This window comes from Ursus arctos, unplaced genomic scaffold, assembly GCF_023065955.2.
Source record: "Ursus arctos isolate Adak ecotype North America unplaced genomic scaffold, UrsArc2.0 scaffold_26, whole genome shotgun sequence".
Classification (NCBI taxonomy): domain Eukaryota; kingdom Metazoa; phylum Chordata; class Mammalia; order Carnivora; family Ursidae; genus Ursus; species Ursus arctos.
In genome coordinates, this window is record NW_026622941.1 from 33,921,605 (window position 1) to 33,948,601 (window position 26,997).

General features: G+C 38.0%; 2 protein-coding genes and 1 long non-coding RNA gene across 20 annotated transcripts in view; 2 read left to right on the forward strand and 1 right to left on the reverse strand.

The window, feature by feature from the left end:
- The window catches only part of PPHLN1 (periphilin 1), a 139,447-nt gene extending 123,093 nt beyond the window's left edge, over window positions 1–16,354 (forward strand). For all 12 annotated transcript variants that reach the window (XM_026502079.4, XM_048216787.2, XM_044385534.3 and 9 more), the window contains one exon: window positions 13,991–16,354. In XM_026502079.4, coding sequence (XP_026357864.1) covers window positions 13,991–14,185 — 195 coding nt within the window. In that variant the 3' untranslated portion in view covers window positions 14,186–16,354. The remainder of the gene's footprint in view (window positions 1–13,990) is intronic.
- Window positions 16,355–18,945: 2,591 nt separating this feature from the next.
- On the forward strand, window positions 18,946–26,901 carry LOC130541865 (uncharacterized). Its single transcript, XR_008955938.1, has 2 exons — window positions 18,946–19,462; window positions 24,808–26,901. It is a non-coding gene; the product is annotated as an uncharacterized LOC130541865 (long non-coding RNA).
- PRICKLE1 (prickle planar cell polarity protein 1) overlaps window positions 22,188–26,997 on the reverse strand; it is a 107,175-nt gene continuing 102,365 nt past the window's right edge. For all 7 annotated transcript variants that reach the window (XM_026502076.4, XM_057303289.1, XM_057303287.1 and 4 more), the window contains one exon: window positions 22,188–26,188. In XM_026502076.4, coding sequence (XP_026357861.1) covers window positions 25,329–26,188 — 860 coding nt within the window. In that variant the 3' untranslated portion in view covers window positions 22,188–25,328. The remainder of the gene's footprint in view (window positions 26,189–26,997) is intronic.

The following is a 26,997-nucleotide window of genomic DNA, read 5'->3' on the forward strand; positions in this document are numbered from 1 at the left end:
ATTAATTTATCTTTGCCAAGAATTTAGTTCAGTCATGGCTTTATTTCTATTTTGTATTTAGACAATTTTTTTGAATTATAGCAGTGGTATGGTAAAGGGTAAATTAGAAACCTATACTGTGAATATCGTACTTTTTACAGCTAACTCCCTTTGATCTCTCTGCTTTGGTATTTTTATAAAAAGGGGATAGTTACTCCAGAGTACCTGTGAGGATTCCAGGTACATAAAATAATGTAAAAGTCTATATGAAAATGTTGCCAGTGACTTAATGTTTCTGATATGCCAATAATTTCTAAATGCTATTATGTTTAAACAAACAAAAAACCCTTTAGAATTGTAACCCATAACCATTTCTAGTCATAGAAACTTTTGCTTAGGATTCCTTTCCATTCTCCTAGAATTTTACCTATGTAGTGAGCCCTTCCTGAGGACTTAAAGATTGGGCTTGGTAACTTTTAATACTTTTAAAGTTGTTGTTGTTGTTGTTGTTCTTCTTCTTTTTTTTTTTTTTTAAGATTTATTTATTTATTTGAAAGAGATCGTATCCCAAGGAGACTCTGTGTGGAGTCTGACGCAGGGCTCAATTTCACAATGCTGAGATCACAACCTGAGCCAAAACCAAGAGTCAAATACTTAACTGACTGTACCATCCAGGCACCCCAGTACTTTTAGGTTCTGAGCCATTTTTCCATATCTTCGCAAGGTTAAAGTAATCTTAATACTGGATTCTCTCCAACTTCCTCTGCCAGAGATGAACTGGGAGGAAGTAAAGGGGGTTTTGGAAATAGCTTCGCATAGCCTGCTGACAGATTTCTCCTATCAGAGGGTGACTGGGTGGGTGGAGGATGGTCCTCTTAGATCTTTCAAACCATTGTAAGATTTTTCACTTAGGGAACAAGTTGTTGCTAATTATTTGCTTTCTTTTAGCCTTAATCAAATCTAAAACATGACCTTTTCTATTGTCAGGACATTGCACTTTTCTGATAATTAATGTTAAATCATTTGAGGACTGGACTACCTCATGAGCAATTAAAAATCAGCTATTAATTTCTAAAAAGATTTATTTGGAAGTAATCTTAATTAAAATACATTTTCTTTGGATAACTCTTAAAATTTTTTTAAATTTATACTCATTGGTATACATTATACCAATTTCACCACTATAATAATTTTTATAACAGATAGCTATATGTAAAAACCTCAGTTTAATACATACATAAGAAATTTCACCTTTTTAAAACTTGATTTTTTTTTTAATTCAAGGGAAATACATTCTGAGGGACAAATATCTTTTAAGGAATTGATTTGCCATTTAACCTGTGATCTATTTCATTGTGGTGAGTGTTTTAGACATTCACTTGGGAAAATGTCCAATTCAGCCTTCCCCTCCTTGCCTTTATTGATTTATATTATTTATATTATCCTTGGACATGAAAATATTAAAAGCCACATGAAAGATTTTGTCATTTTTTCAAAATATTTGTTAACCATTTTCTCAGCCAATAGAATTTTTAAACCTATTTTATAATGCATTTAATTGCCTTTTATCTTCATTATGACAGTTTTTCTTTAGATTTAGCCTTTTTATATTTGTTGAATGCTAGCAGTTCTTTCTCAAGCCAGTAACTGATATTAACACAAAATTACTTTTCCTGAACTACTGAATCAGATTTGAAGGGGATATTGCATAATGAATACATTAGTTTTCCTCTAATCCAGTGTCTTCAGTGGTTTATTGTCTGACGTGTAAGAAAAAAAAAATGTCTAGGGGCGCCTGGGTAGCACAGTCGTTAAGCGTCTGCCTTCGGCGCAGGGCGTGATCCTGGTGTTCTGGGATCGAGCCCCACATCAGGCTCCTCTGCTATGAGCCTGCTTCTTCCTCTCCCACTCCCCCTGCTTGTGTTCCCTCTCTCACTGGCTGTCTCTCTGTCAAATAAATAAAATCTTTAAAAAAAAAAAAAAAAAAGAAAGAAAAAGAAAAAAAAATGTCTAGAGTGTAACATAAGTTATTTTAAGTCCAAGGATGAGGTAAAACCTTCAGTCCAACCTGTTCATTTCTAGTTCCATTTTGATTCCAATATACCCATCACCCATCTTTTCTAAAACTTCCCTATATTCCAAGTTTGTTTGTTTGTTTGTTTTTTTAAAGCATAATATGGTGTTTTATTTCCAAGCTTCCAGGTTGCCTGGAATACCAACACTGTCTCAGTGCTTTTAATCCTCCCTCTCTCTGACCATTATGATTTTTCCTTTGGAATAACTGTACTTTATATTTCTCTATGACATTTACTGTACTTTTTTTTAAAGATTTTATTTATTTATTTGACAGAGACAGACAGCCAGCGAGAGAGGGAATACAAGCAGGGGGAGTGGGACAGGAAGAAGCAGGCTCCTAGCGGAGAAGCCTGATGTGGGGCTCGATCCCAGAATGTTGGGATCACGCCCTGAGCTGAAGGCAGACGCTTAACGACTGTGCCACCCAGGCACCGCATACTGTATTTTGCTTTATGGTTTTCATAATGTATTACTCTTTTTGCTAGAATCTAATTTCTTTGAGCAGGGTGTGCTGTATTATTGATCAAATCCAGTGCCTTGTACATGGTAGTAGGTGAGTTCTAGTTGGCTGGCAGGCATAGTTATCTGTCATTCAAGTTTATATCCGCATTTACAGATGCATTAATATCTGTAATTCTCTACCCACATGGAGAAGATGCAAAGCTCATCATTCAAGGGTCCAAGTGAAATAGATCCTTCATTTATAAACTGAAATGATCAGAGCCATATACCTACCATTGGGCCTATTTTGCTTTAGCTCTCTTTCCCCCATAACATTTTATTATGAAAATTTTTAAATAGTAGGAATTAAATAGCGCACACCCATACTGTCATCACCTACATTCTGTCTTAACATTTTATTTGCTTTGTCACTTACCTGTCCATTCCTGTATTCATCCAGTAATTCATCTTATTTTTTGATGCATGTCAAAGTATGTTGCAGATCTTAGTACACTTCATTCCTAAGTACTTCAGCATATGTGTCATTAAGTAGAGTTGTGACATTTTTCTCTTTTTAAAGAAATAAGATATTACAAGTATAAAGCCTCTCTCAGATCCCTGCTGGCTTCTTTCCTTCTTAGAGTTGTCATTCTTGTGTGTTTTCCTATTTTTAGTATATATGTGTATATCCATAAACTGTTTTTAAAACCTACATAAATGGCTTCATGGTTTACATAATTCCTTTGCAAGTTTTTTCACTCATTATTAATTTGTGATTTGTCTAGTTCCTATATTTAATCTCTGTGAGATCTGCTTTTGGCACTAGTGAATTACTCTGGAATTACTTCATTTATTTTTGTCTATTTAGTGTATTAGCTAGAAATGGTAAAAAAAAATTTAAGTATTAACCTTTGAATCCCGTAAATTTATAAATCGATCTATAATTATGGATGAGAATTTTACAAACATTGATTGCTAAGAGTTTGTAGCATTTTTCCACTTTATCATTAATTTTGGAGTTACATTTATGTGGCCGTAATAATTGTACCTACATATTGAATGTAGGTGGTTGAAATCTAATCCGTGTGTTCATAATGCATTTCTTAGCAACCACCAGTGTTCTTTTCAGTTGCTGTGCTTTTAAGAGCCAGTGGGGCTGCAACTTTGAGGAAGAAGTCTCAATGATATCTTTTTCTATTAATATAGCACAAGCAGCAACATAGATTACAATAGTTTTGACACCTTCTGCATTACTACAGACCCAAATTAAAGGGTTTAAATTTGTCTCCAGTATTTAACATCAGTATGCTGTTACTATTTTCCTGACCTCATCAACACATTAGACATTATGAATGTTTCCTCGTACATTAAGCCTCAATTGGAGTTTCTTTTTTTAACTTACATCTTTATACACATTTCATCAAAAGATTGTAGAACATTTTACAGATACTAATTATTATATTTCACAATGCTCCTTTAAAAGTGGTAAGCTTTTATGTATACTTTAATGGTAAAATAACTGCAAATATATATTATTTAATTTACCAGGTCAACACTTATCACTATATCTTTACCTTTTTTCCCACTTCTCAATCCTCTGTATTAACACTGCTTAGTAGAATTTTCTGTTGATGGAAATTTTTTTATATTTGCACTGTCCAGTATGGTAGCCCCTAGCATTTGAAATGGGCTAGGAACTGAGGAACCAAATTTTGCATTTTTATTAAAATTTAAATAGATATGGCTAGTGGCTTCTGTATTGGACAGCACAGCTCTATAATCTCCACCATGCCAAAAACTGCTCTTGCAGCTAACCAGCCAGCCCTCTGATTTCCCAGTCTAATCAGTATGTTTTGTCAGCTGCTTTGATTTTTCTCTGACATTTGATTGACTATATTCTTCTTTTACAAATGTTATTCTTGGCACCTGTGCCTTCACTCTTCTCTAATTTTTAGTCTTCCTTATTGTCTGTTCTTTGGCTGATACTGGTGCTTTTAGGTATCTACTCTGGCTGTCTTTTGTTCTCAGGGCAGACTTTAGCTATTTATTCAACATTTACTGAGTATCTGCTTTCTATCAGACACTGGGGCTAGGAAGAACTTACTCCTTATTTCAAGGAACTCCCATGGTCTCAGCTGGCATCAGTGCTAAAGATGTTAAGAATTCTCTTTCTGCCACCCTTTGTACTTCCTTCCCAGTCTTCCTCCCTCCCCCCTCCCTCCTTTCCTCCTCTGTTTTTTTCCTTCCGAAGTCCAGACTCAGTAATCTGCTTCCTGTTGACAGGTTCCTCAGTTACGTACTAGGAACTGAACTTATCTCCCATTCCCAATATCCTCCGTCTTGAAATAAATAAAAATAAAAAACTTCCCACCCACCATTCTTCACATTATTACATCTGTATTGCTTTTTTTTTTTTTTAAAGATTTTATTTATTTGAGAGAGAGTGAGAGAGAAAGAGAGCGTGAGCAGAGGGAAGAGGCAGGGGGAGAGGGAAAAGCAGGCAGGGAGCCTGATTCCGGCTCGATCCCAGGGTCCCAGGATTATGACCCAAATCGAAGGTAGACACTTAACTGACTGACCCACCCAGGCACCCCTATATTGCTTCTTAATTACTTGTAAAGCCTCTCATCTCATCTTTCTTTAACACATCATGTGACATTCATTGTCCTGATTCTCAGGAGCCCTTAATGTTGATTCTCTGCCATTTTCTCTCCTTGATACATCCAAAGGATCCAATTCCTCCTTGTAGGTCTTTCCCTATTTGCTAATTGGTGATTTATAGGTTGAGGTCTAAACTCCTTGGAAAAAAAAAAAAAAGCTCTTCACCCTACTTTGAGAGTGAATACACTCTACGTTCTAGCTATGCCAAGCCAAAATGTAGTTTCCTTTTCTTCTAACTTATTTTGCTAGAGTGAACTTACGTTTAAAGAATTGGTTCAGTACCATTTTCTAATACTCCTCTTTTCATCATCTGCATCACTATATCTAACATAAATTAAATGCTTCCCATATAGTAGGCACTATTCTAATTGCTTTTTATTATTTCATTTAATCATTATAATAGCACAAGTCAGGTCTATAGGTCCTGAAACTGAGGCAGAGAAGGTAATTTTTCCACCCTGTTTTTCATTTGTGACTTAAATTTTTTTAATAGAATTTATTTATTATAGCAGTTTTAGGTTTATAGAAAAATTTTAAGAAAGTTCCCATATATCCCCTTTCTCCATTGAGTTTCCCCTCTCATTAGCATTTTTGCATTGCTGTGATACATTTGTTAGGATTGATGAGCCAGTATTGATACATTATTATTAACTACAGTCCATAGTTTATTTTAGGGATTGCTCTGTCTGTCATATAGTTCTGTGAACTTTCACAAATGAAAAATGTATGATGTGATATATCACGCAATATCATACAGAATAGTTTTACCACCCTAAAGGTGCCCTGTACACCTATATATCCTTCCCCCACTGTCAACCACTGGTCTTTTTACTGTGCCTATAGTTTTGCCGGTTTTCAGATGTCATATAGCGGGAATCAAGCATTGCGTAGCCTTTTCAGACTGACTTCTTTCACTTAGCAATAACCATTTAAGGTTCTTTCTGTGGCTTTGATAGCTCATTTCTTTTTATCACCAAAAATAATTCTAGTGTATGGGTGTCCCACAGTTTATCCATTCATCTACTGAAGGACATCTTGCATGCTTCCAATTTGGGATAATTATGCATAAAGCTGCTGTAAACATTAGTGTGTAGTTTTTGCATCAACGCAGTTTTCAACTCATTGGGGTAAATACCTAGGAGCACCATTGCTTTGTCATATGCTTAGACTCTATATGTTTAGCTTTGTAAGAAACCACTAAACTGTCTACCAAAGTGGCCAGTATCATTTTGCATTCCTGCCAGCAATGAATGAGAGTTGTTGCTTCACATTCTTGCCAGAAATTGGGGTTGTCAGTGTTTTGGATTTTAACCATTTTGGTAAATGTGTACGGATATCTCATCACATTGTTTTGATTTTCGATATCCTAAAGACGTATGATATTGAAATCTTTTCATGTGCCTATTTGCCATCCATATGTCTTTTTTGGTGAGGTATCTGTTCAAATTTTTTGCCCGTTTTAAAAAAATTTTTTTTTAATTAACATATAATGTATTATTTGTTTCAGGGGTTGAGGTCTGTGATTTATCAGTCTTATATAATACCCAGTGCTCTTTACAAAATATACCCTGCCCAATGTCCATCACCTAGTTACTCCGTCCCCCCACCCCTCTTCCCTCCAGCAACCCTCAGTTTGTTTCCTGAGATTCTCTTATGGTTTGTCTCCCTCTCTGGTTTCTTCTTGTTTCATTTTTTCCTCTCTTCTCCTATGATCCTCTGCCTTGTTTCTTAAATTCCACATATCGGTGAGATCATATGATAATTGTCATTCTCTGATTGACTTATTTTGCTTAGCATAATACCCTCTAGTTCCATCCATGTCTCTGCATATGGCAATATTTCATTTTTTGATGGCTGTGTAATATCCCATTGTTTAGATATACTACATCTTCTTTATCCATTCATCTGCCAGTGGACATCTGGGCTCTTTCTGTAGTTTGGCTATTGTGGACATCGCTGCTGTAATCATTGGGGTGCAGATGTCCCTTTGGATCAATACATTTGTATCTTGGGGGTAAATACCCAATAGTGCAATTGCTGGGTCATACGGTAGCTCTATTTTCAACGTTTTGAGGAACCTCCATACTGTTTTCCAGAGTGGCTGCACCAGCTTACATTCCCACCAACTGTGTAGGAGGGCTCCCCTTTTTCCATATCCTCGCCAACATCTGTCATTTCCTGACTTGTTAATTTTAGGCATTCTGACTGGTGTGAGGTGATACCTCATTGTGGTTTTGATTTGTATTTCCCTGATGCTGAGTGATGTTGAGCATTTTTTCATGTGTCTGTTGACCATTTGGATGACTTCTTTGGAGAAATGTCTGTTCATGTCTTCTGCTCGTCTCTTGGTTGGATTTTTTGTTCTTTAGGTGTTGAGTTTGATAAGTTTTTTATAGATTTTGGATACTAGCCATTTCTCTGATACGTCATTTGCAAATACCTTCTTGCATTCTGTCGGTTGTCTTTTGGTTTGTTGACTGTTTCCTTTGCTGTGCAAAAGCTTTTTGTCTTGATGAAGTCCCAGTAGTTCATTTTTGCCTTTGTTTCCCTTGCCTTTTGAGACTTGTCTAGCAAGAAGTTGCTGTGGCTGAGGTCGAAGATGTTGCTGCTGTTCCTCAAGGATTTTGATGGATTCCTGTCTCACATTTAGGTCTTTCATACATTTGAGTCTATTTTTGTGTATGGTGTAAGGAAATGGTCCAGTTTCATTCTGCATGTGGCTCCAGTTTTCCCTACACCATTTGTTGAAGAGACAGTCTTTTTTCCATTGGATATTCTTTCCTGCTTTGTGAAAGATTAGTTGACCATAGAGTTGAGGGTCCTTTTCTGAGTTCTCTATTCTGTTCCATTTTTTGCCCATTTTTAAATCAAGTTGTTTTCTTATTTTTGAGTTTTAAGAGTTCTTTGTATATTCTGGATAACAGTACTTTGTTGGATATATGTTTTACAAAGATTTTTTTTCTCAGTCTATAGTTTGTTCATCCTCTTAATAGTGTCTTTCACAGAGCAGAAGTTTTTAATTTTAATGAAAAACAACCAATTTTTTTTTCCCCTGAAACACTTTGGTGGTGTAATCTAGATTTTTTTTCCTTCTGTTATCTTCTAGAAGTATTATAGCTTTGCATTTTACATTTAGCTCTGTGATCCATTTTGTGTTAATTTTTGTAGACGGTATAAGATTTGTATCTAGATTATCCAGTTGTTCTAGCACTATTTATTGAAGACTGTCCCTTCTCCATTGAATTACCTTTGCTCCTTTGTTAGAACAGTTGATGATATCTGTATGAGTTTATTTTAGACTCTCTATTCTGTACCATTGATCTGTTTGTCTTCTTTTGACAATCCCTTACAGTTTTGATTACTGTGACTTTATAGTAAGGCTGGGAGTCTTCTTGATCACCGTGGCTTTATAGTAAGTCCAGCAGTGTCAGTCTTCTAACTTTGTTGTTTTTTATCATAATTGTGTTAACTATTCTCTTGGTCTTTTGCTTTTCCATATCAGCTTTAGAGTCTGTCAATATCCTCAAAATTATTTGTTGGGATTGTATTGAATTTGATAGATCAGTCTGGACAGAACTGATACCGTAACAGTATTGAGTCTCCCAATCTGTGAACATAGAATGTGTTTATGTCTTTTTTGGTTTATTTGCTTAGTGTTTCGTAGTTTTCCTCATATAGATCTTGCACATATTTTGTTAGATTTATGCGCTGTGTGTGTGTGTGCGCGCGCGTGCGCACACACGCGCTGTATTTTTAATTTCAAATTTTAGTAGTTCATTGCTGGTAAAAAGGAAAGCAGTTGACTTTTGTATATAAACCTTGAATCTTGTAACCTTGCTATAATTACACAATAGTTCCAGTAGGTTTTTCATCAGTTTTGGGACATTCCACAGAATCATGTCAACTGTGAACACAGTTTTATGTCTTCTTTCTAATTGGTATACGTTTCATTTTCTTTTCTTGTCTTACTGTATTAACTAGGATTTCTAGTACAGTGTTGAAAAGGAATGGTAAAAGGGGACATCCTTGTCTTGTTCCTTATCCTAGGAAGAAAACATTTACTTTTTCACCATGTAATGTTAGCTTTAGGGTTTTTGTAGATTTTCTTTATTAAGTTGGGGAAGTTCCCCTTTTTTCTCAGTTTTAAACAGTTTTTGTCATGAATCAATTTGTCATGGATTTTGTCAGATGGTTTTTCTGCATCTATTCTTATGAGACTGTGATTTTTCTTTTCTAGCTTATTGATGTGCTGGATTGCATTCATTGATTTTCAGATGTTGAACAAGCCTTGTATTCCTAGGATAAATCCCATTTGGTTGTGGTGCATAATTCTTTCTATACGTTCTTGGATTTGCTAATATTGTGTTGAAGATTTTTTTCCCCTCTGTGTTCAGGAAAGAGATTGGTCTATAATTTTCCTTTGTAGTAATGTCTTTGGTTTTGATAATAAGGTTATGCTGGCCTCAAAGAGATTGTAGAGAATTGGTATCATTTTTTTCCTCTAGTGTTGAGTAGAATTCACCATTGAAACCATCTGGGCCTTAGTGCTTTCTGTTTTGGAAGGTTAATTGTTGATTCAATTTTTTAAAAAAAAAATATTTATTTGACAGAGGGAATGCGCACACAAACACAGGGAGCAGCAGGCAGAGGGAGAGGGAGAAGCAGGCTCCCTGCTGAGCAAGGAGCCCGAGGTGGGGCTCGATCCCAGGACCCTGGAATCATGGCCTGAGCTGAAGGCAGACACTTAACCAACTGAGCCACCTTGGTTCAATTCTTTTCATAGATGTAGGCCTATTCGAACTATCTATTTCTCCTTGTTTGGGTTTTAGTAGACTGTGTCTTTCAAGAAATTGGTCCATTTCTTCTGAGTTATCAAATTAGTGGGCATAGGGTTATTCACGATATTCCTTGATAATCCTTTTAATGTCCATGAGATCAGTAGTGATAACCCGTTTCAATTTTGATATTAATAACGTTTGTCTTCTTTTTTTCTTGGTTAGCCTGGCTAGAGATTTATCAATTTGATGCTTTCAAAGAACCAGCTTTTGGTTTCATTCATTTTCTGTTTTACTGTTTTCACTTTCACTAATTTCTGTTAGAGCAGAAATCAGAATTTTTATTTTTTTCTCTCTTTGGATTTAATTTGCTCTTCTTTTTCTGGTTTCCTAGCTTAGATTATTAATTTTATATCTTTCATCTTTTCTAACATGTATTTAATGCTATAAATTTTTTTTTTCTTTTTTTTAAAGATTTTATTTGAGAGAAAGAGAACTTGAGCAAGGGGAGGGGCAGAGGGAGAAGCCAACTCCCTGCTGAGCAGGGAGCCTGACTCAGGGTTCCATCCCAGGACCTTGGAATCATGACCTGAGCTGAAGGCAGATGCTTAACCTACTGAGCTACCCAGGCACCCCTCGATCTCTGTTAATGTGGTAACATTTCCTCTCTTTATCTCATTCTCCTTCATTCCTTTTTAAAGGACTCTAGTGATTACATTTTGCCCAGCTGTATAATTCATGATAATCTCCCTGTCAAAAATTGGTAACATAATCATCTGTAAAATTCCTTACACCATGTAAGGGAACACATTTATAGGTTCCAGGGATTAGTCATGGACATCTTGGGGGCAGGGGTATGAAGGGCATTATTCTACTACCAGGATAGTAGAGTCAGGATTTGAACGCTGTAAGCCTGCTTTTGGAACCACTTCTCCGCTCTTTCTGGCTTCCCTACTACCATCTAAGTGTCTTCTTTATACTGTATTTTAATTGTCTTTGTTTACCTTTCCCACTAAGATGTGACCCTCCTGAAACAGGACATAGAGCATTTGAACAAAATGAGTTCAGATAAAGGGAATTATATGAAGTGATCAGGTATCAACAACAGAGAAAATAACTCATTTGAAATTCCAGCCTTTTAAGGCTATATGCACATCTGACTTTTACAGTTTAATATTTAATATAGTTAATTTATTTAATAGAAATTAAATATTAAAATAAGTATATGTATGTAGATCTAAATTGAAGTAGCCTGCTGTAGCTAGTGGCTACTGTATTAGATAGCACAGCTCTGTAATCTCTGCCATTCCACAGAATGCTCTTAGAGAACTTTAATGCAAATGCTAAAGATGGTTTGAAATGGAGTGAAAATACTTCTAACAACTTACGTTGCCTTAATTTTTCGTTTCTCTTTTTGTAGGCACAGAGATAAGGACTAAATGATACACATTTTAGAGGAGTTTTATGTCATTACGAGCAATTTTAGATAGAACAACTTGCTAGACACTCTTCCAGTTACTGAAGAACATAATTAATAGTAAAAAGCCTTTATAGTTTTATTTTGTCATATTCCTTTACTCCTAGAAATACTTCATGAGAATTTATTATCACAGGCTACTCTAATAAAGTATTGTGTGAAACCATATTTGAGTAGTGTTTTCATTACCCTGCACATTTAACTACATTTCTATGCAGTTTATGTAAACCCCACCCAAAGTTTAACCTGCTTCCCATTTTGATGAGGTTCAATCAGGGGAAAAAGCAACAACAAAAAAAATCTTCCTGTGTGGCCTGTAGATATCAGATCTGAAGATTATTAATGCATTTCCAGCCAGGGACCATAAGCAAACAAGTTCTCCTACAGATAACTACACCCTTCCTGTTTGGGATTGAGTTTACTGTGGAACAGATTTCGGAAATAGGTTTCTGACAGTTGTGAATTTTATTTATAAAATGTTGGAGGGTGAGGTTCTTCCTTTAACAAAAACCTAATTATTTCCTGTCTAATGCCCAGGCAGTATATTTTAAACAGTCTTTTAGAAAATTTGCCCCTTCATAGAGAATTATGTTGCTGTGGGCAGTTCTGGTTATTCTTGTCAATTAATGTACAAGAATTTGCGTGTTATAATAAATAATTGAAAAAGGACTTAACAATTAAAAAATAAAACACAATCCTCAAATGCTTGTATTATCTTGTCTCCAGAGTGACAGTAGTTTACAGTTTAAATAAATGAACACATTTTAATGTGTTTTTACCTTTGATATGCAAATCTGTAGCACATTTATGTTCAGTAAATATGCTAAACGAAGAGTTTCAGTTTAGGTAAAACAGATTCACATTAAAGAATTTGCAGGTTAATTCACAGTGTAACATTATCCTCATCTACTACATCTGTTAAAAAGAAGCCTATAAAATTTAGGCCACCCACAAAGTGGTCTGCTGAGGCCTGTGGTTGGTGTTAGAATGCTGTTATTATGTGGGCTGACTGGTTTGGTAAGGAATTTACCTCCACTAGGACTGAAACATCATGGTTCTGACTTTCCCCCATGGGGACTGCATTGGCTTGACTTAGCTACTACGTGGTTTTTAGACCAGTCAGTGTGCTCTGTTGCCTTGTCATCATATGTAATATGTGAGTGGTGTACTGTTTTCTAAGTTAATTAGAATAGTAATATCAGTTCTGTACCACGTAAACCTTAGGATAAACTAGAATAAATAGTTGGTTTAGATAGCTGAGAATTAAACTTAATGGTTATTATGATTAAATCTCATCACACACAAGCATGTGGGAACAGGGGTTGAGATAGGAGAAAGCAGCTAAGGTTTTACATATTTCAATTTCTGTATTCATTGAAGAACTTATTCTGTTAATTTCCTTGGGGCTTGTGGAATGGTTTTTAAGAGCAAGGAAATGAATTTAGTACAATTTAGCAACCTAGTACTGTGAGTCAAAATTAAATATTATTCTTGAAATAGCTATTGTTAAGGTACAAAATATTGCAGACATTTAAAAAATAACAGCAGCAACTACCACAACAACTAGCCGTGATCACTGGAGGAATAAAACCTCATAAGCCAAGCAGTGTCTCAAATCACTTCTTTCTCAAGTTTTTCAAAATGAATAAATCCTTTTTCAGAGAATAAACATGTTATATTAATTGTTTGTGTTAAATTTAGAAAAATTAAAATTCATGTAACAGTTCTTTTAAATCAGATAATTTACATTTCACTTTCATGAATACTTAACTGTAATTTTTCTTTAAATACATGACTTATAGAGTATGAAAAATAGCATAGAAATCTAAACTGCATTTTGTGACTACAAATCAAGGAAATGATATTTAGTGGAGAGAAAACCGAGCAATTTTTGGACAGGGAATAATATCTAATTGCAACTGATAAAGATTATATATACATATTGAAGTAAAATAAATATGTACACACAGGTATACATGTGTGTATATGTGTGTGTTTATACATATATGTGTATACACATACATGAATGTGTGTACATAACATTGGTTTGATCTTAACTCTGCCTTGGTGACTTTAATTGTAGTTAAATATTTATAACTTAACGTTTTTTCAAATAGATACTTTTAGTCTTTTGTTGTATACTGAGAATTTTGAATTTGTCATCTGGTCATGATTCAAACAAAGAATCTGAAGTTAGGGGCTCAGAAACTTTTTTCTTCCAAACAAACAAATGAATAAAGCCATGATCGTGCCTCACCTAGCAAGCCTTTGTTCTAGTGCTTCTCTAGACTGATGTCCTTTTAGTAGACTGCCAAATGCTGACAAATGCCATGGCTAACTTCTGTTGTCAGTGATGTGGTATATCAGTGTTTTTCTACTCATTCACATTGTCAACAAATCTCAGAAATAGAGGCTTAAATAGCATTTGACGGTAGTGACTACTTAACGGTGAGGGAGGTTCAATTGTATTATTGTACCTCCCTTTTAGACTTCAGCATCATCATTTTGCTAACTGAATCAGCTCAGTGTTTGGCTGATTATTTTTACTCTTAGCTGACCACAATGTATTTCACCTTTCCAGGTTTACCGACAAGACTGTGAAACTTTCGGGATGGTTGTGAAAATGCTGATCGAAAAAGATCCTTCATTAGAAAAGTCTATACAGTTTGCCTTGAGACAGAATTTACATGAAATAGGTGAGCGGTGTGTTGAAGAACTCAAGCATTTCATTGCAGAGTATGACACCTCTAGTCAAGATTTTGGAGAGCCTTTTTAGAAAATTACTTGCTCAGGCAACAAAAATGTTTCTAGGGTTTTGGTTTTTTTTCTTTTCCTGGATTGTATAAATCCTTAATATATGGAATTTTTGTGATGAAGAGAAATACTTTATGATAGTCGACCACATTTTCAATGTCAAGTATACATCTAAAATAGTCTAAGATATTTTAATTAGAATTTTTAAAATCTACATGTAGAGTCTCCTAATCCATACTTATCTTTTTCCCCCCTAAAATGATGGGTCAGTTAATTTTTCAAGCTTTGAAAAAGCAGTCCTAGAGAAGAGCTTATGTTCTGTTGTCTTCTGTAGTATGCGATCATTTGTTTTGGTCACACTAGTGTAATTTATTAGGTTAGAGATCATTCCACTTAAAACATTTATAGTCTTTTTGCATTTCATAGTCAGTGATACCATGTGAAAATGTTAGAATTTTGAGTTGTGATTTTATTGACTTGTTGCTTGCTTATTTTAGGCTTTGTAACTTTTAATATGTTCAAGTATACTGTCCAAATAAACTGAATACTTTAGTGTCTTACAGAATATTTGCTTTGAGATTCTCATTGTGATAAAATAGAGCACTTAAATCTCAAAAAGACCTCATAATAAAATCCTATTTTCTGAGTAAATGAACTCAATGTTCTCTATTAAAATAATCCTGAAACTCCTGACCATTCTCACAGATATGTGAGTCTTAAACAATATCATATATAAGAGTAAGAGAAGTGGCAATTTGAAATGAAAGATGAGAGCTCTTTTCAAGTTGAGATTTCTTTAGAAACTCCTCATTGAAAGAGAAAAGTTCAGAATATGAGGGAGTAGTGGAGTTTCATTTTTTCCCAGGCCCATATTTTTCATTGGAGAAAGAAGGTCATTGATAGTATATCCATAATCAAACCAGTTACAGGTTATGCCTTTGTTAATCTCTGTTTGTAGTCTTAACAAGATCTTTGTTCTGATGCCCTTTTTAGGGGTCCTCAAAAGTGTTCTTTAAAGAAACAAAGCAGAATAGGCAGTAAGCCCAGCACAACTACCCCTCACCAAGCAGTCTGTGTAAACAGTTCTCCATGAGGGAGCCGTCCAAATCACGAGTTAGTTAAAAATCTAACTGGGGCCATTAGGATATTCCACTCATTTCCTGATTCCTTCCAGCTGGCCAGTGGCATTTAGCCAAAATATGTATTTCTATGGCATTAGGAAACCTTAAAAATCATGCTTATTTTTACTACCCAGTTTCATTATCCCCCCATCCTCTTTCCATTTCCATTCTCTTCTCACTCTCAGTTCTAGTGGTATCTTTAGTGGCCTATATTGATAATATCTAAAGAGCTACCCCAGAAAAGAGAAAAATCATATTAAATAGCAGTACATTTGGTGAATCCTATATGTATTATGCCATTCCACAAATGTAAAAACTACTTGAACACAATTATTTTCTTAACTTCCCTATATGAGACCGCCTTGAACTCTTATTTTTGCCATTTCGATATTGTACATAAGCTAAAACTAAACCCCACATGTCATCTCTGGTAGTCTAATTCCCTAATTATGAACAGTGATTTTGTTACCCACTTTAGAAAGACTAAAGTACTGATATTGTTTCTTCCCCTACCCCCTTGTTTTTCTTTTCCTTAAATATTCTGATTCCAGGGTTCAATTCCTTTAGTCAAGATGTTACAAGTTTAAAAAAATAAAGTTAAGACACTACCACCAAGGCAAAGGATTTGTTCATTTTGTTGAAATTCATTAAACTGGAAATTCATTCAACTCAAGGTTTTACTTACAGAGTCATTTAAATGTAGGTTCAACCAATAATTTCTTCTTCTCCCCTTCCCGCCAATTACATTCAACACTTAAAGCTGTTTAGAGCTTGCCATCAGCATTATTCTGGTAGGCTTGTCAGTGTTAAATCTGTTTGTTTTTGACAGCTTTTTAAAGACCAATTTTAGGATGGTTGAATTCAGATGTGTACCAGAGTGTGTATTTTGCAAAGTGATCTTGATTAAAGAAATTTGTTTGTAAATTATCCATTGTTTTTGAGTATGCCCAATTGATACGATAAATTTTTCATTGTCTGACCATAAAGCCTTGATGATCAACAGGGGGTAAGCACTATTGTGAAGCTTTTTGTGAATTTTAAAAGTGCAAAATAAAGCAACTAGGTTTAAATAATTGGATTGTCTTTTTTTCTCTTTAACAGGCTTAAAGTATTTTCATGAAATGTAGATTTTTTTATTACTCGCTACTGCAGGATTACTCAATGTTCAGTTCTACTCAGCAGCAGGATGGAAGAACTGAGAAACCATTAACTTTGGTGACTTAAGGTGTCTTGATATCTAGGCAGGCAATTAAACAAGATAAGATTGAGCACACAGAAGTGCTCAATAATTGTGTAATTATGAATCTAAGTTTGGAACGTTGTAGGTACTTGTATTTGTTGACACTTCACAAAAGAAGTGACATTTGACCCCTAGGTCTTGGAGGACTAGGACTTACTTAGGCAGAGAAGGGGACGTAATAGAAGTCTAGGAAGAGGGGAATGGTATAGGGAAAGATACAGGCCTGTGTGACTTAAGCTGTTTGGGAAAGATAATGGGCAACAAATGTAGGAAATGATAGGATGACAGCAGAATGAATGATTCTGAATGCTTGTAGCCTTATTCTTTCTCTCCTACTTACTTAAGAATAGCATTTGAAAATACTACCTTTGAAAATATTACCTTTGTATTTATTTTTGCCAAATATATTGATTTCTCACAACCCCTCCGCCACTTACCAACTCTGAGCCGGTTTATAGACCCAGAGCCTCTTGAAGAAAGGGAAAACCAGCTCCCCTTCAGAAAGGACTCTGCATGCACTGCCCAAATATACACTGGCTTCAGCTTCATTTCAGAGTTTCCTGCAAGGGATCCTAAACGCCAAAGAAGGCTGTAACAGTTCTTTGGTGACAACTCTGGAGACAGTGATCATCCCTGAAGTATTCATGGTGTACAGTATTCAGTATTGAGGGCAGCCGGCCACCCCGGTGACTTTACAACTATAACACTGCTCAGACTGGCACCTAGAGCTCCTGTGAATAATGGCCACACTTTGCTGGCCAGACCAAGTTTTGTGGGTTATACACAATACATTTACCATCTCCTTCCTGCCTGTTCTCTTGAGAGCACTGATGTTACTCAATTCTGTGAAAAAGAAAAGAGAAAAGGTGGAGGAGGAAGGAATGACTAGTAACTGAGGCAGTTAGCAGAATCTTTTCTCCCCCTTTTCATGGTAATGGAGTTGAAATAGAGTCACATGACTCCCTAATTAGGACTACATTTTCTATGTCCCCCTTTGCAGTTATGTGTGACCAAGTGGCTAAGTCGATTCCTATGGAGTTTGAGTGGAAGTACTTCTACTTCTGGGCTGGGACCCTTAGGACAGTGGATATTCCTTTGTGTTTTTATCCCTTCCCCAAAGTAGTAGCCATAGCTACCCAGCCTTGATTTGTTGCAGAGCCACCAGATGGAAGGAACTTGGATCCCTGCATGACCACATGGAGTACTGAACTGTTAAGTGACAGAGGAATAAATGTCCTCATTGTTTAAGCCACATTATTGGTTTTTTCTTAGCTCCCCTTTTGTTCAAATTAGTGTAAATGATATTTGAGAGTTAGCTTCACTGAAGTTGGCTCTCAGTAGGCTGTACGAGTCCTGCCTTTCCATTGTAATAATTGATCTCGGGGTAATGGGGACTCTTTATAGAAAGGGCTTTGCCAGTCCACTGAGTTAATTCCAAGTTGTGTGTAAAATCTCACTTGATGACAGGTGTCGTTAAAGTCTGATGCACGTTTGTACAGCAGTAGAGGCAGCCTGATGATACAGCACATCGTTTTTTGAGCTCTGCTCCCAAAGATGAATAGTGTTTCTAATGTTAGACCATTATCACTAAAATCGTATAGGGTTTTAAAGTTTTTCATTGTGTATATGTGAGTGAAAAGGTAGAGGTTTTATGAACATTTGAGAACATGTAAGATTTCTGTCTTAACCACAACATACACAGACATTTGCCGCAAGGGGACATCTGAGGTACGTGTCCACTACTTAGGCTACCCATGTGCTAGCACATTTTTCCTGGTTGGAATACAAAGAAGACAGGGAGGGGCAGAACTGCCCTGGCTTACTGACCATACAACCCGCAGGTCTGCACCATCAGGAAAGTTCCTCTTGGCCCAGGGCCAAGTTCCTGGGGGCACCTACTGGTACCCCCCATTCTTGGTAGAGAGGTGGAGACCCTACTGTTGTTGGGGACAGTGAGCATTCACTGAGTGGGTAAGTCTGGGCAAGCTACCTGGGGAAAAGGAGAGGATCCAATGACCAGAAAGTGTGTGGCCCCATCATCCTCCATGTGGGAAGACTCCCATCCTTTGTGATCAAATCCCTGAGAAAGATATACTGGCCAGATGTCTGCAACACCTTCAAATGGGCCCAGCACCAGCCAGCTGGGTTCCTCTCTGGCACCAGATCCCAGGTGCCCTTCTCTGCCAGCACCCTATGCTTGCCTGGTGGGGAAGGCTTCTGAGGCCAGAATAGGGTCAGCCTCCAGTAGATGGGAAAGTATGTGTGTATTGTGTGTTGTGGAGAGCTGGGGGAGGGGAGAGAACATTCAGTCCAGCAGAGCTGTAGCTTATCAGGCTGAGGTATCTGTTTTGTGCTCAAGCTTTTTTTTTTTTTTAAAGATTTTTTTTTTTTTTTTTTTTTATTCGACAGAGAGACAGCCAGCGAGAGAGGGAACACAAGCAGGGGGAGTGGGAGAGGAAGAAGCAGGCTCATAGCGGAGGAGCCTGATGTGGGGCTCGATCCCATAACGCCGGGATCACGCCCTGAGCCGAAGGCAGACGCTTAACCGTTGTGCCACCCAGGCGCCCCTGTGCTCAAGCTTTTGATTTCTTTCCCTCTCCTTTTCTAGATAGGACTAAACATTAGTGACCTGAGGGCTCCCGCCGGCATGCCCTCCCACTACAGCCTGATGACCACAGTGGGTGGTGGTCTGTGAACACTGCAGGGCTTACTCATTTGAGAGGTGAGCCCTGTGTGAGAATCATGTTTTCTTTATCATATAGGAGGAGCCTGTCCCCGCACCCCCATCCCAAGAGTCCAAGAGGAAAGACCGAGTTTCCTCAGCATCTCCTCATCCCCTGGGATGGCTTGACCTCTGTAAGGCCTATGGCCTCCATGGCCTGCCCTTGTCATGATGTGGGAATGTTGAATGAAGGGGAGAGATCCTGCCCACACCTTGGTAAGCTGGGGTTAAGGGTACAGAACTAGCCCTGCCGTGGCAGAAATTCCTTTTCTTTTAAACTTTGTGTTCTGCTATTTCTGTAGAGTAGAAACTTAATGTATTATATTGGATGTAGGTTAAAATATATTTCAGGTTTAATTTATCAAATGACTTCATAAGATTCTGAAAAACATCATGTATTCAGTTATTTCACTACCTGAACAAGGTTAGAACCACCTTCGTAGTGTTTTTTGATTCATATTTTCACATATAATAAGCCAATGGAGATTGTATTCTCATTTTACAGTCAAGAGCAGGAGAAGTTATAACTTGCCTGAGGTCATGTAGCTGGAAGTGGCAGAGCCAGAGTTTTACCCAAATCTTTAAAGTCAGTGTTCTTAGAAGAAGTGAAAAGTTTGGTGGTCATTCAGAACGAGGTTAAAATCCTGACTCCTGCACACACTGGCTGTTTGATGTATGTGCAGATAATGTCTAATGTAATTATAACGGGTAATATAAAAATAACTCTACCAAAAGCTTTTGAGAAAATTCAAATCCTAGTTCAGATTTTTCCTGTTTTTCATTTTATCCTCAGTTCCTACTACCTTCCATATTGGCTCCTAGGACTTCTGTTTTGGAGCTATTTTATGAAACACCTTTTGAGATTCGCCAGGGGTAGTTATGAGGCAAGTAGCATGTAGGGTTACAACCCTCATGGTTACGGTGTAGCCTGGGACTCGGCTTTTGGCTGCTGTATACCCGGACCCATGGTGGAGTTTGAGAAGAGCCATTTAGATGGAATGAACTTGGTAATTCAACTCGCCCATTCTAGGAACCAAGATTAATTAAACATAGTTAACACGTTTTCAGCTTTGCTTACAACATGTTTGGAGATTCAAGAATAAGACTGCTACCAGTAGCAGCCCTCCAAGATGTAGAAAAAAATCCTATCCTTCTGGTAATTGTAGAGAAATAACATGAGGGAGGAAAATATCTTGCCTTCAACATACTCTATGTAGTCTCCCAACTGTCTACTTGAAGACAAAGTCAAGTTGAAGCATATGCACTGGTAGGGAAATAACCATCCTCAGACGTTTTTCCCATGATTTGGTTTAACCCATACCCACTGAGAATCCAAAGCATTAATAGAAAAATAAAAAATAGACAAAAGCCCCAACGCTTTAAAAGTTCCCTACTATCGTTAGTTCCCAGCTCCCTCTTTGGAGGGATCATCCCTTCAGGAATCGTTTACCAACATACTTGTTGGTAAATGAAAGAGTCAAAGAAGGGAAAAACACTTTATGCCGAAAGACTTTTCTGACCTATAAATTCAGTTCAGTCTCCATATAACATTGAACGAAACCTTTGAGATGGTCTAGCAACTCTCATTTTATAGAAGTAGAAACTGGGTCAGAGCACTTAACTTGCTTGAGTTAATGAGAGAAGCAGGTCTCCTAACCCAGATCTCCTGAATCCTGGCATCCAGTGGGCTCGGCAGCACTCTGCAAGATCCGCTGCATGTTGATTTGTATTAGATTAGTGACCGTCTTTTCCAGTGTCAGTTGCTTGGTTCATTTATCAAGAAACACTAAGACAGGTATTACCATTTAAGAGAACTGGTTTCACGTTCTTAACGGTTGTTGGGAATCAAATGTTCGCAGAAAATGGGTTGCAAGTTACATTTAAAGTTGGCATCACAATACCTTGTGCACACAGAGCAGTAAAGAAATGTGCCATTTCCTTTGCAGAAAGAAAAGTTGAGGCTAAAATTGATCCCTAAGATAGGAATACTTGACCAACTAGCTGGTTCTGTTCAAAAAGAATCAGTCGGCTCTTGTCCTGGTGCGAAGTCTATATATACCAATGTTTTTGTTCGTATGTCCTTCCCATTTTGTGAACTTTATTCCCCCAGTGAAGTTTCATTCTGTGACTTTGGCAAAATGTGAGCTCAGAGGTGCAAAATTCAGTTGCTCCTGCCCATTTCTCCTTGGCCCGGTTCTTCTACCTGGGAACCTTCCCAGTGTGTTCGCAGAAAACCCATGTGACCATACTGGAGCATGCCTCCTGTTTTCAGATAGCTCCACAGAATGGCTAGCAAACGGAACCAGGCAATACACAATTTTCTCATTTGACTAATTAAAAGGATTTTTATCATAATTGTGTTAGCATTGAATTGATGAGGCTTAGAATTTTTTTTAATCTGTTTTTCTCCTTTGTGCATCAAAAAAGGTCACAAGTATTTCTGTCAACAGTAATTGTGTGCCTCTCCTCATCAGCTCTGAGGGATAGGGGACTCACCTTTAGGCTCCAGAATATGTAACTCATGCATTGGAGATTTGCTGACTGCAGGCTCGCTTTGTTCGAAGTGTTTCAGAAATGTTTGAATTAGTTGCTAGCATTTAAAAGTGAGAATTGGCAAAAGTTTAAATTCCTGGTTTCTAAAAATATGAAGGGAGTTCTAAGCAACACTGGTTCTCCTCTCCATGGCAGTAGTCAAGTGCCCATTAGAAAAGAGAAGCTTGAGAAACCGAAGTATGCCCATGTGGTGGTGTTAGTACCTGTGCTAAAATCCTCTGGGTACTCATTACTTTCGGGACCCATCACCCAAGGACCAAGTGAGGCAGGGATGCATGCCATACCTGGAAAGCTGGCGGACTTGGGTGCCCAATTTTACTACTCTTTTAAAGAAGGCCCACTATTTGGATCTAAAGTAAGAGGGGGTTAGACAGCAAATGATACCTCCTTTTACTTCTGGTGCTTTTTATTTAACTCAAGAACTAGAAGGCAGAGCATAAAGTATAGCAAATGCATACACAAAATGAATCGTTTTCTTTTAATGAGGGCTGGAAGGAGTCCCCGTTGACATTTATCAGTGCCCCTTCATGGGCTGTAAGCAAAGCGTTCTCCAGTTTGCTCTGAAGTGCAGAAAATGCAAGTAGGGTTCTGCCTCACACATGTAGAGATTAGAGACGGCGTTTTAACATTGGATATTTATCTTGGGACCTGACCAGATACTTTCCACTCTTGTTAACTAAATCTATGAACACCCTTTAGTGACTATACATGCTTAATTTTCTCTTCTAATTCTTGACAGAACTGCAAGGCAGTCGTTGCCCTTCCTTTGCAGTTTGTCTTTGCTACTAAGATTTAGAAGCTTTAAAGTTTGTTAGTTATTATCATGAGTAAATACTTGCGCATTTCCTTTAGCCTTTAGCAATCTATATAACCCTTACATAAAGAAATGAAAAAATGAATAGGGAGATTGTTGCCAGAAGCTAAAGGAACTCCTCTTTTGACAATGACGTGAAAACTACCGAGGACAGTGACTTCAGCTTCCACCTAGGTTTCTCCAGGCTGTGTGCTACCATTTACTATTTATGATTCATCTTTTATAAGCAGCGTCTCATCGCAGTCTTTTCTCAAAGGCTGCCCACTGGTTGCAGTATCGGTTCTGAAAAGGTCTACAAAGGTGAGATATTTGCTAATATGTTCTGTAAGACTGTGATGGGACAAGCACTCTCCTACATTGTTAATGTAAATGTTAATCAGGCCGATGACTTTTGGAGGAAAATTGGTGCTAGCCATCCAAATTTTAAATACAGAACTTCTGTCCCAGGAATGCTATTGCTCAGAATTGAAGTGCAGATGCGCCAGTGCAGGATAAGGTGTCTATGAGGAATTCAAGTCCACCACTAAGGGACTGGTTAAGTCAGTCACGCTGTATTATACCATCATTAAAAGAATGAGGTAGACCTATTTGTGCTAACGTGGAATGTCCGCATATAAAGTAAAACAAATCTAAGCACGTATAGTTTGCTACCATTGTTAAAAGAGATATTTATATAAATATGCTTTGAACATCTGAAGGACACACTAGAAATGACTGATAGTGGTTACCTCTGGGAAGGGACCTGAGGGATTGGGGATGAAGAGTGGAAAGGAGACATTCCGCTATCTTTCAAATTGTTCTGTTGTTTTGTTTTTACCATGTGCATGCATTTCCTTTTCACTGCTGATATGTTTTTCAAAATGAACCAGACCACGGTAATGATGATATAGTTGTTGAGTAAGTCGCTCTCTCACACATTGCGTGCTTCTGAAGGAGCTCTGTTTAGCCCAGCTACAAAGCCTTACCCTGTTCAGGGATGGGTGTAGGGGATGCTGGACTACTGGTTTACCTATTGAATTCATGTCCCCCTTCTCCAAGGCCTAACAGCTTTTCCCCTTTCCAGTAAATATGGACAAGTTTGCCTCAGTGTCTGAAGTCCTATTTCCCACCTTATTAGTAGGGGCAAGGGGATATGCAGGAGTCAAACGTGGCCTGTTAATGGTAGAAGAGGATATGCAGGAGTCAAACGTGGCCTGTTAATGGTAGAAGAATGGCAAAATAAATCATGCCGGAACAGAGGAGCAAAGTGGAAGTTACCTGGGTATGTTTGCAAAGATCTGTGTTCAGAAAGGTAGTTTGTTATTTATTAAGCATTTATTAAATACCTCCCTAAAGATCCAAGATACCACTAGGACCTTAGGACTGAAACGTATGTGCAAGAATAGCACATAGCAAAATACCAGCTCATTAGTTCAACTCCAAGATAATTTTCCCTTCAAATAGAACCTCATATACTTGAAGTAGTCAGTGGCACAGCATCCTCTGAAGATTTTAAAAGAAAAACATAACCCGAAGGCCCAGTTTTCAAAATTGCTGTTCAAGGCCAACAAACTAGCTGGAAGGGAGGGGATAAAAAGAAACAGCCTCTCTTCAAATAATAAATCTACAAAATCCTCTGCCCTACACAGCAGATCCTTGTAGTCTCTTCCCAGGAAATAATCACCACTCTTTTGAAAATGGGAAAGGCACCCCCTACCATCCCCAAAGGGGAAAAAACATTCACCCAAACAACTACTTGTTTTTACCATATATTCCAGGGATATGTATGGGTTTGTTTGTTTTTACATTTATACAGTTTACATTGCTTGACCCATAAATAGCACTCGTAAGATTAACAGGGCCATAGTTTTAAAGAGTATCTACATAGCCCCACCATGCATACAGAGCCTTTTTTATATTGAAAAATCAAAAAATTTGAACTTTCCATCACTAGGCAATATAAATTTGACCATCTAAGCTTATAAACCCTGACTAAAATACAAGCAATCATTTCATCCATAAATGCTGTTTCTGGTTCTCCAACAAATCTAGCACTGCAGTGTAACAAACGTCTTGCAATTCAGGGATATAAAAATATCAGCTTTAAAATCTGAACTGTACATATGTACATTAATATTTGCACCGTTAAATTAGGGATACACTTAAGTCTATGAAATACTACATTATAAATAGCAATGTCTTTTTCAATCTGTAGCTGGACCTAATACAATGCAATGTTTACCTGGCTAATTGAAAGGGGACGAGGTGGTCTCGCACGATGGGATGCACAGTATTGGCTGGGTCAGTGTGACTACGTGCATGCCGCACAACAGGACAGACTGATCAGGACCTGGGCCAACCTGGTATAGACAACGACAAACACTATCGCTTTACAAAGGTGGCGGAAGTTCTCCATTGTCTAAAATCAACACCCCCGTCCAATCACCTCGTGACAGTTTCTTGAGTCTCTTGAGGCTTGGAGACCAAAGCCGCTACACAGAACTGTAATGCACCTGGCAGGTACAAGATGTCACATCAACCTGGCACCATCCAAGGAGGCAAACTGGAGAAATCACACCTTCCAAATGTTAATCTGACAATGTAAACAGCAGCAGGGGTCTCATTTACATGGGCAAAGCACTTTAAACTATTTTAGCAACTTTCCTATGGAAGAAAAAAGATATGATTCAAGATGGTTAATGGCAAAGTTTAAACATGATCGCCACAACTACTAGGTTAAGAAATAATACAGTTTTTGCCCTTGTGTCCCTTTTTCTTCTTGGATTTAGTTGTCCTCTGACCAAACTGAGGAGTGGGGAGTGCAGAAGTTGGGCTCGAAAGGTCGTCTGTATAGTAGGCGTATCTCTGGGGCCGGGGTTGAGGAATTGGTTGTCCAAGAAAATATCCTTCTTCTTCTGAGTCAGAGGAGGAGGAGGTGGAAGAACACCAGGAATCCTCGTCCTCCCCGTAGAGTCCCAGAAACCTAGGCACTCCTGGGTTCTGCAGTGCGTAATCGGAGGTGGCATGGGTGTACTGTCCGTACAGATCAGCATTCTGGATGTATGCCTGGATCTCCCGGGCACTTTTATTCTGTATAAATTTCTCGTAGTTATCAGGGGTGTAAAGCCGCAGTCTGTCCTTGGGAGAATATTTTCTTTCTGTAACAAGATTCAGAGCATTGTCAGAGCGGGACTTCCTACTTCTCCTGCGGCGATGGTGATGAGACCTGGATCCCCTCTCTTCAAAATGGTAGACCCGTCTTCGAGTCCTCTCACTCATTGGAGGCTGCCTGATTTCGATGTTGTCATAGTTTCCGTTGTCGATGACATCATCCGAAAACTTGACCTGCTGGGGTCTGGACTGAGACTTGGATCTTCGAAGCACTGGCAGATGGACTGGTTTCTCCTCAGGCATGATTTTTTCTGCACACAACTCTGAACTTAGACTCTTTAAGGACTCAGCACTCCTGTGCAGCATGGAAGAGTTCAAAGTCCCCATATTGCTCATTTTCTCACAATCCTCTGCCTCTAGCTCCTCAAAGTTTTGCAGGGAATACAATGAGGGTCTTGGCTTGCTTTCTCCATCCACTGAAGCCCCTAGGAGAAGAGCCAAGACAAGATGTGATCTTCTGACAATTATTACAAACAAGCTACTGAAAGGAAGCATTTCAAAGAAAATTACCCCAAATTTCAATATTTGATTAATACCCACTGGGTAAGACCAACATGAATATATACTTAATTGAGAAGGTTTGACTTTTATCAATACACGGGACACAGCCTCTTACAAGCCCAGCTCTTTCGGAGCCAAACAGTTATAGCACGTGTCATGAGCAACAAAAATTTTTAAGCTCTTTATAAAAGTCTCTTCATTAATTTACGCAGGACACGACATGTAGAAGCTTCTGCCTCTCAATACGTTAAAGCCAGACTACTTCACTTGAACATCTCTCAAATCAGTCCCTTCCTTGGCCTCCACATTGCCACCCCACCATTATGGTCCTTTTCTACCTAGATTAGTGGTTAGCACACCACAGCGAGGGCCACCTCCATCCCACAGCCTATTTGCGGGTAAAGTCTCACTGGAACACGGCCACACCTATTCACTTACACATCGTCTACCACTGCTTTCTGCAGTGACAGAGCTGAGTGGCTGCAACAGAAACTGTGTGGTCCAACAAGTACTATCTAGCCCTGGACAAGAAGTCTGCCAACCCCGGACCTAGATCATCACATCCAGTCTTCCCCCTTCACCTAATGAACTATGCCACTTTCAGATTAATCTTGCTTTAATAAAGCTTTTCTCAAAATAGATACTGCTCTCCTTTTTTAACAAGGCCTGGGCAAGTTCAATGAATATAGCCCAGCCGACACTAAGTGACTAGGGCATGGTGCAGACTCTTGTT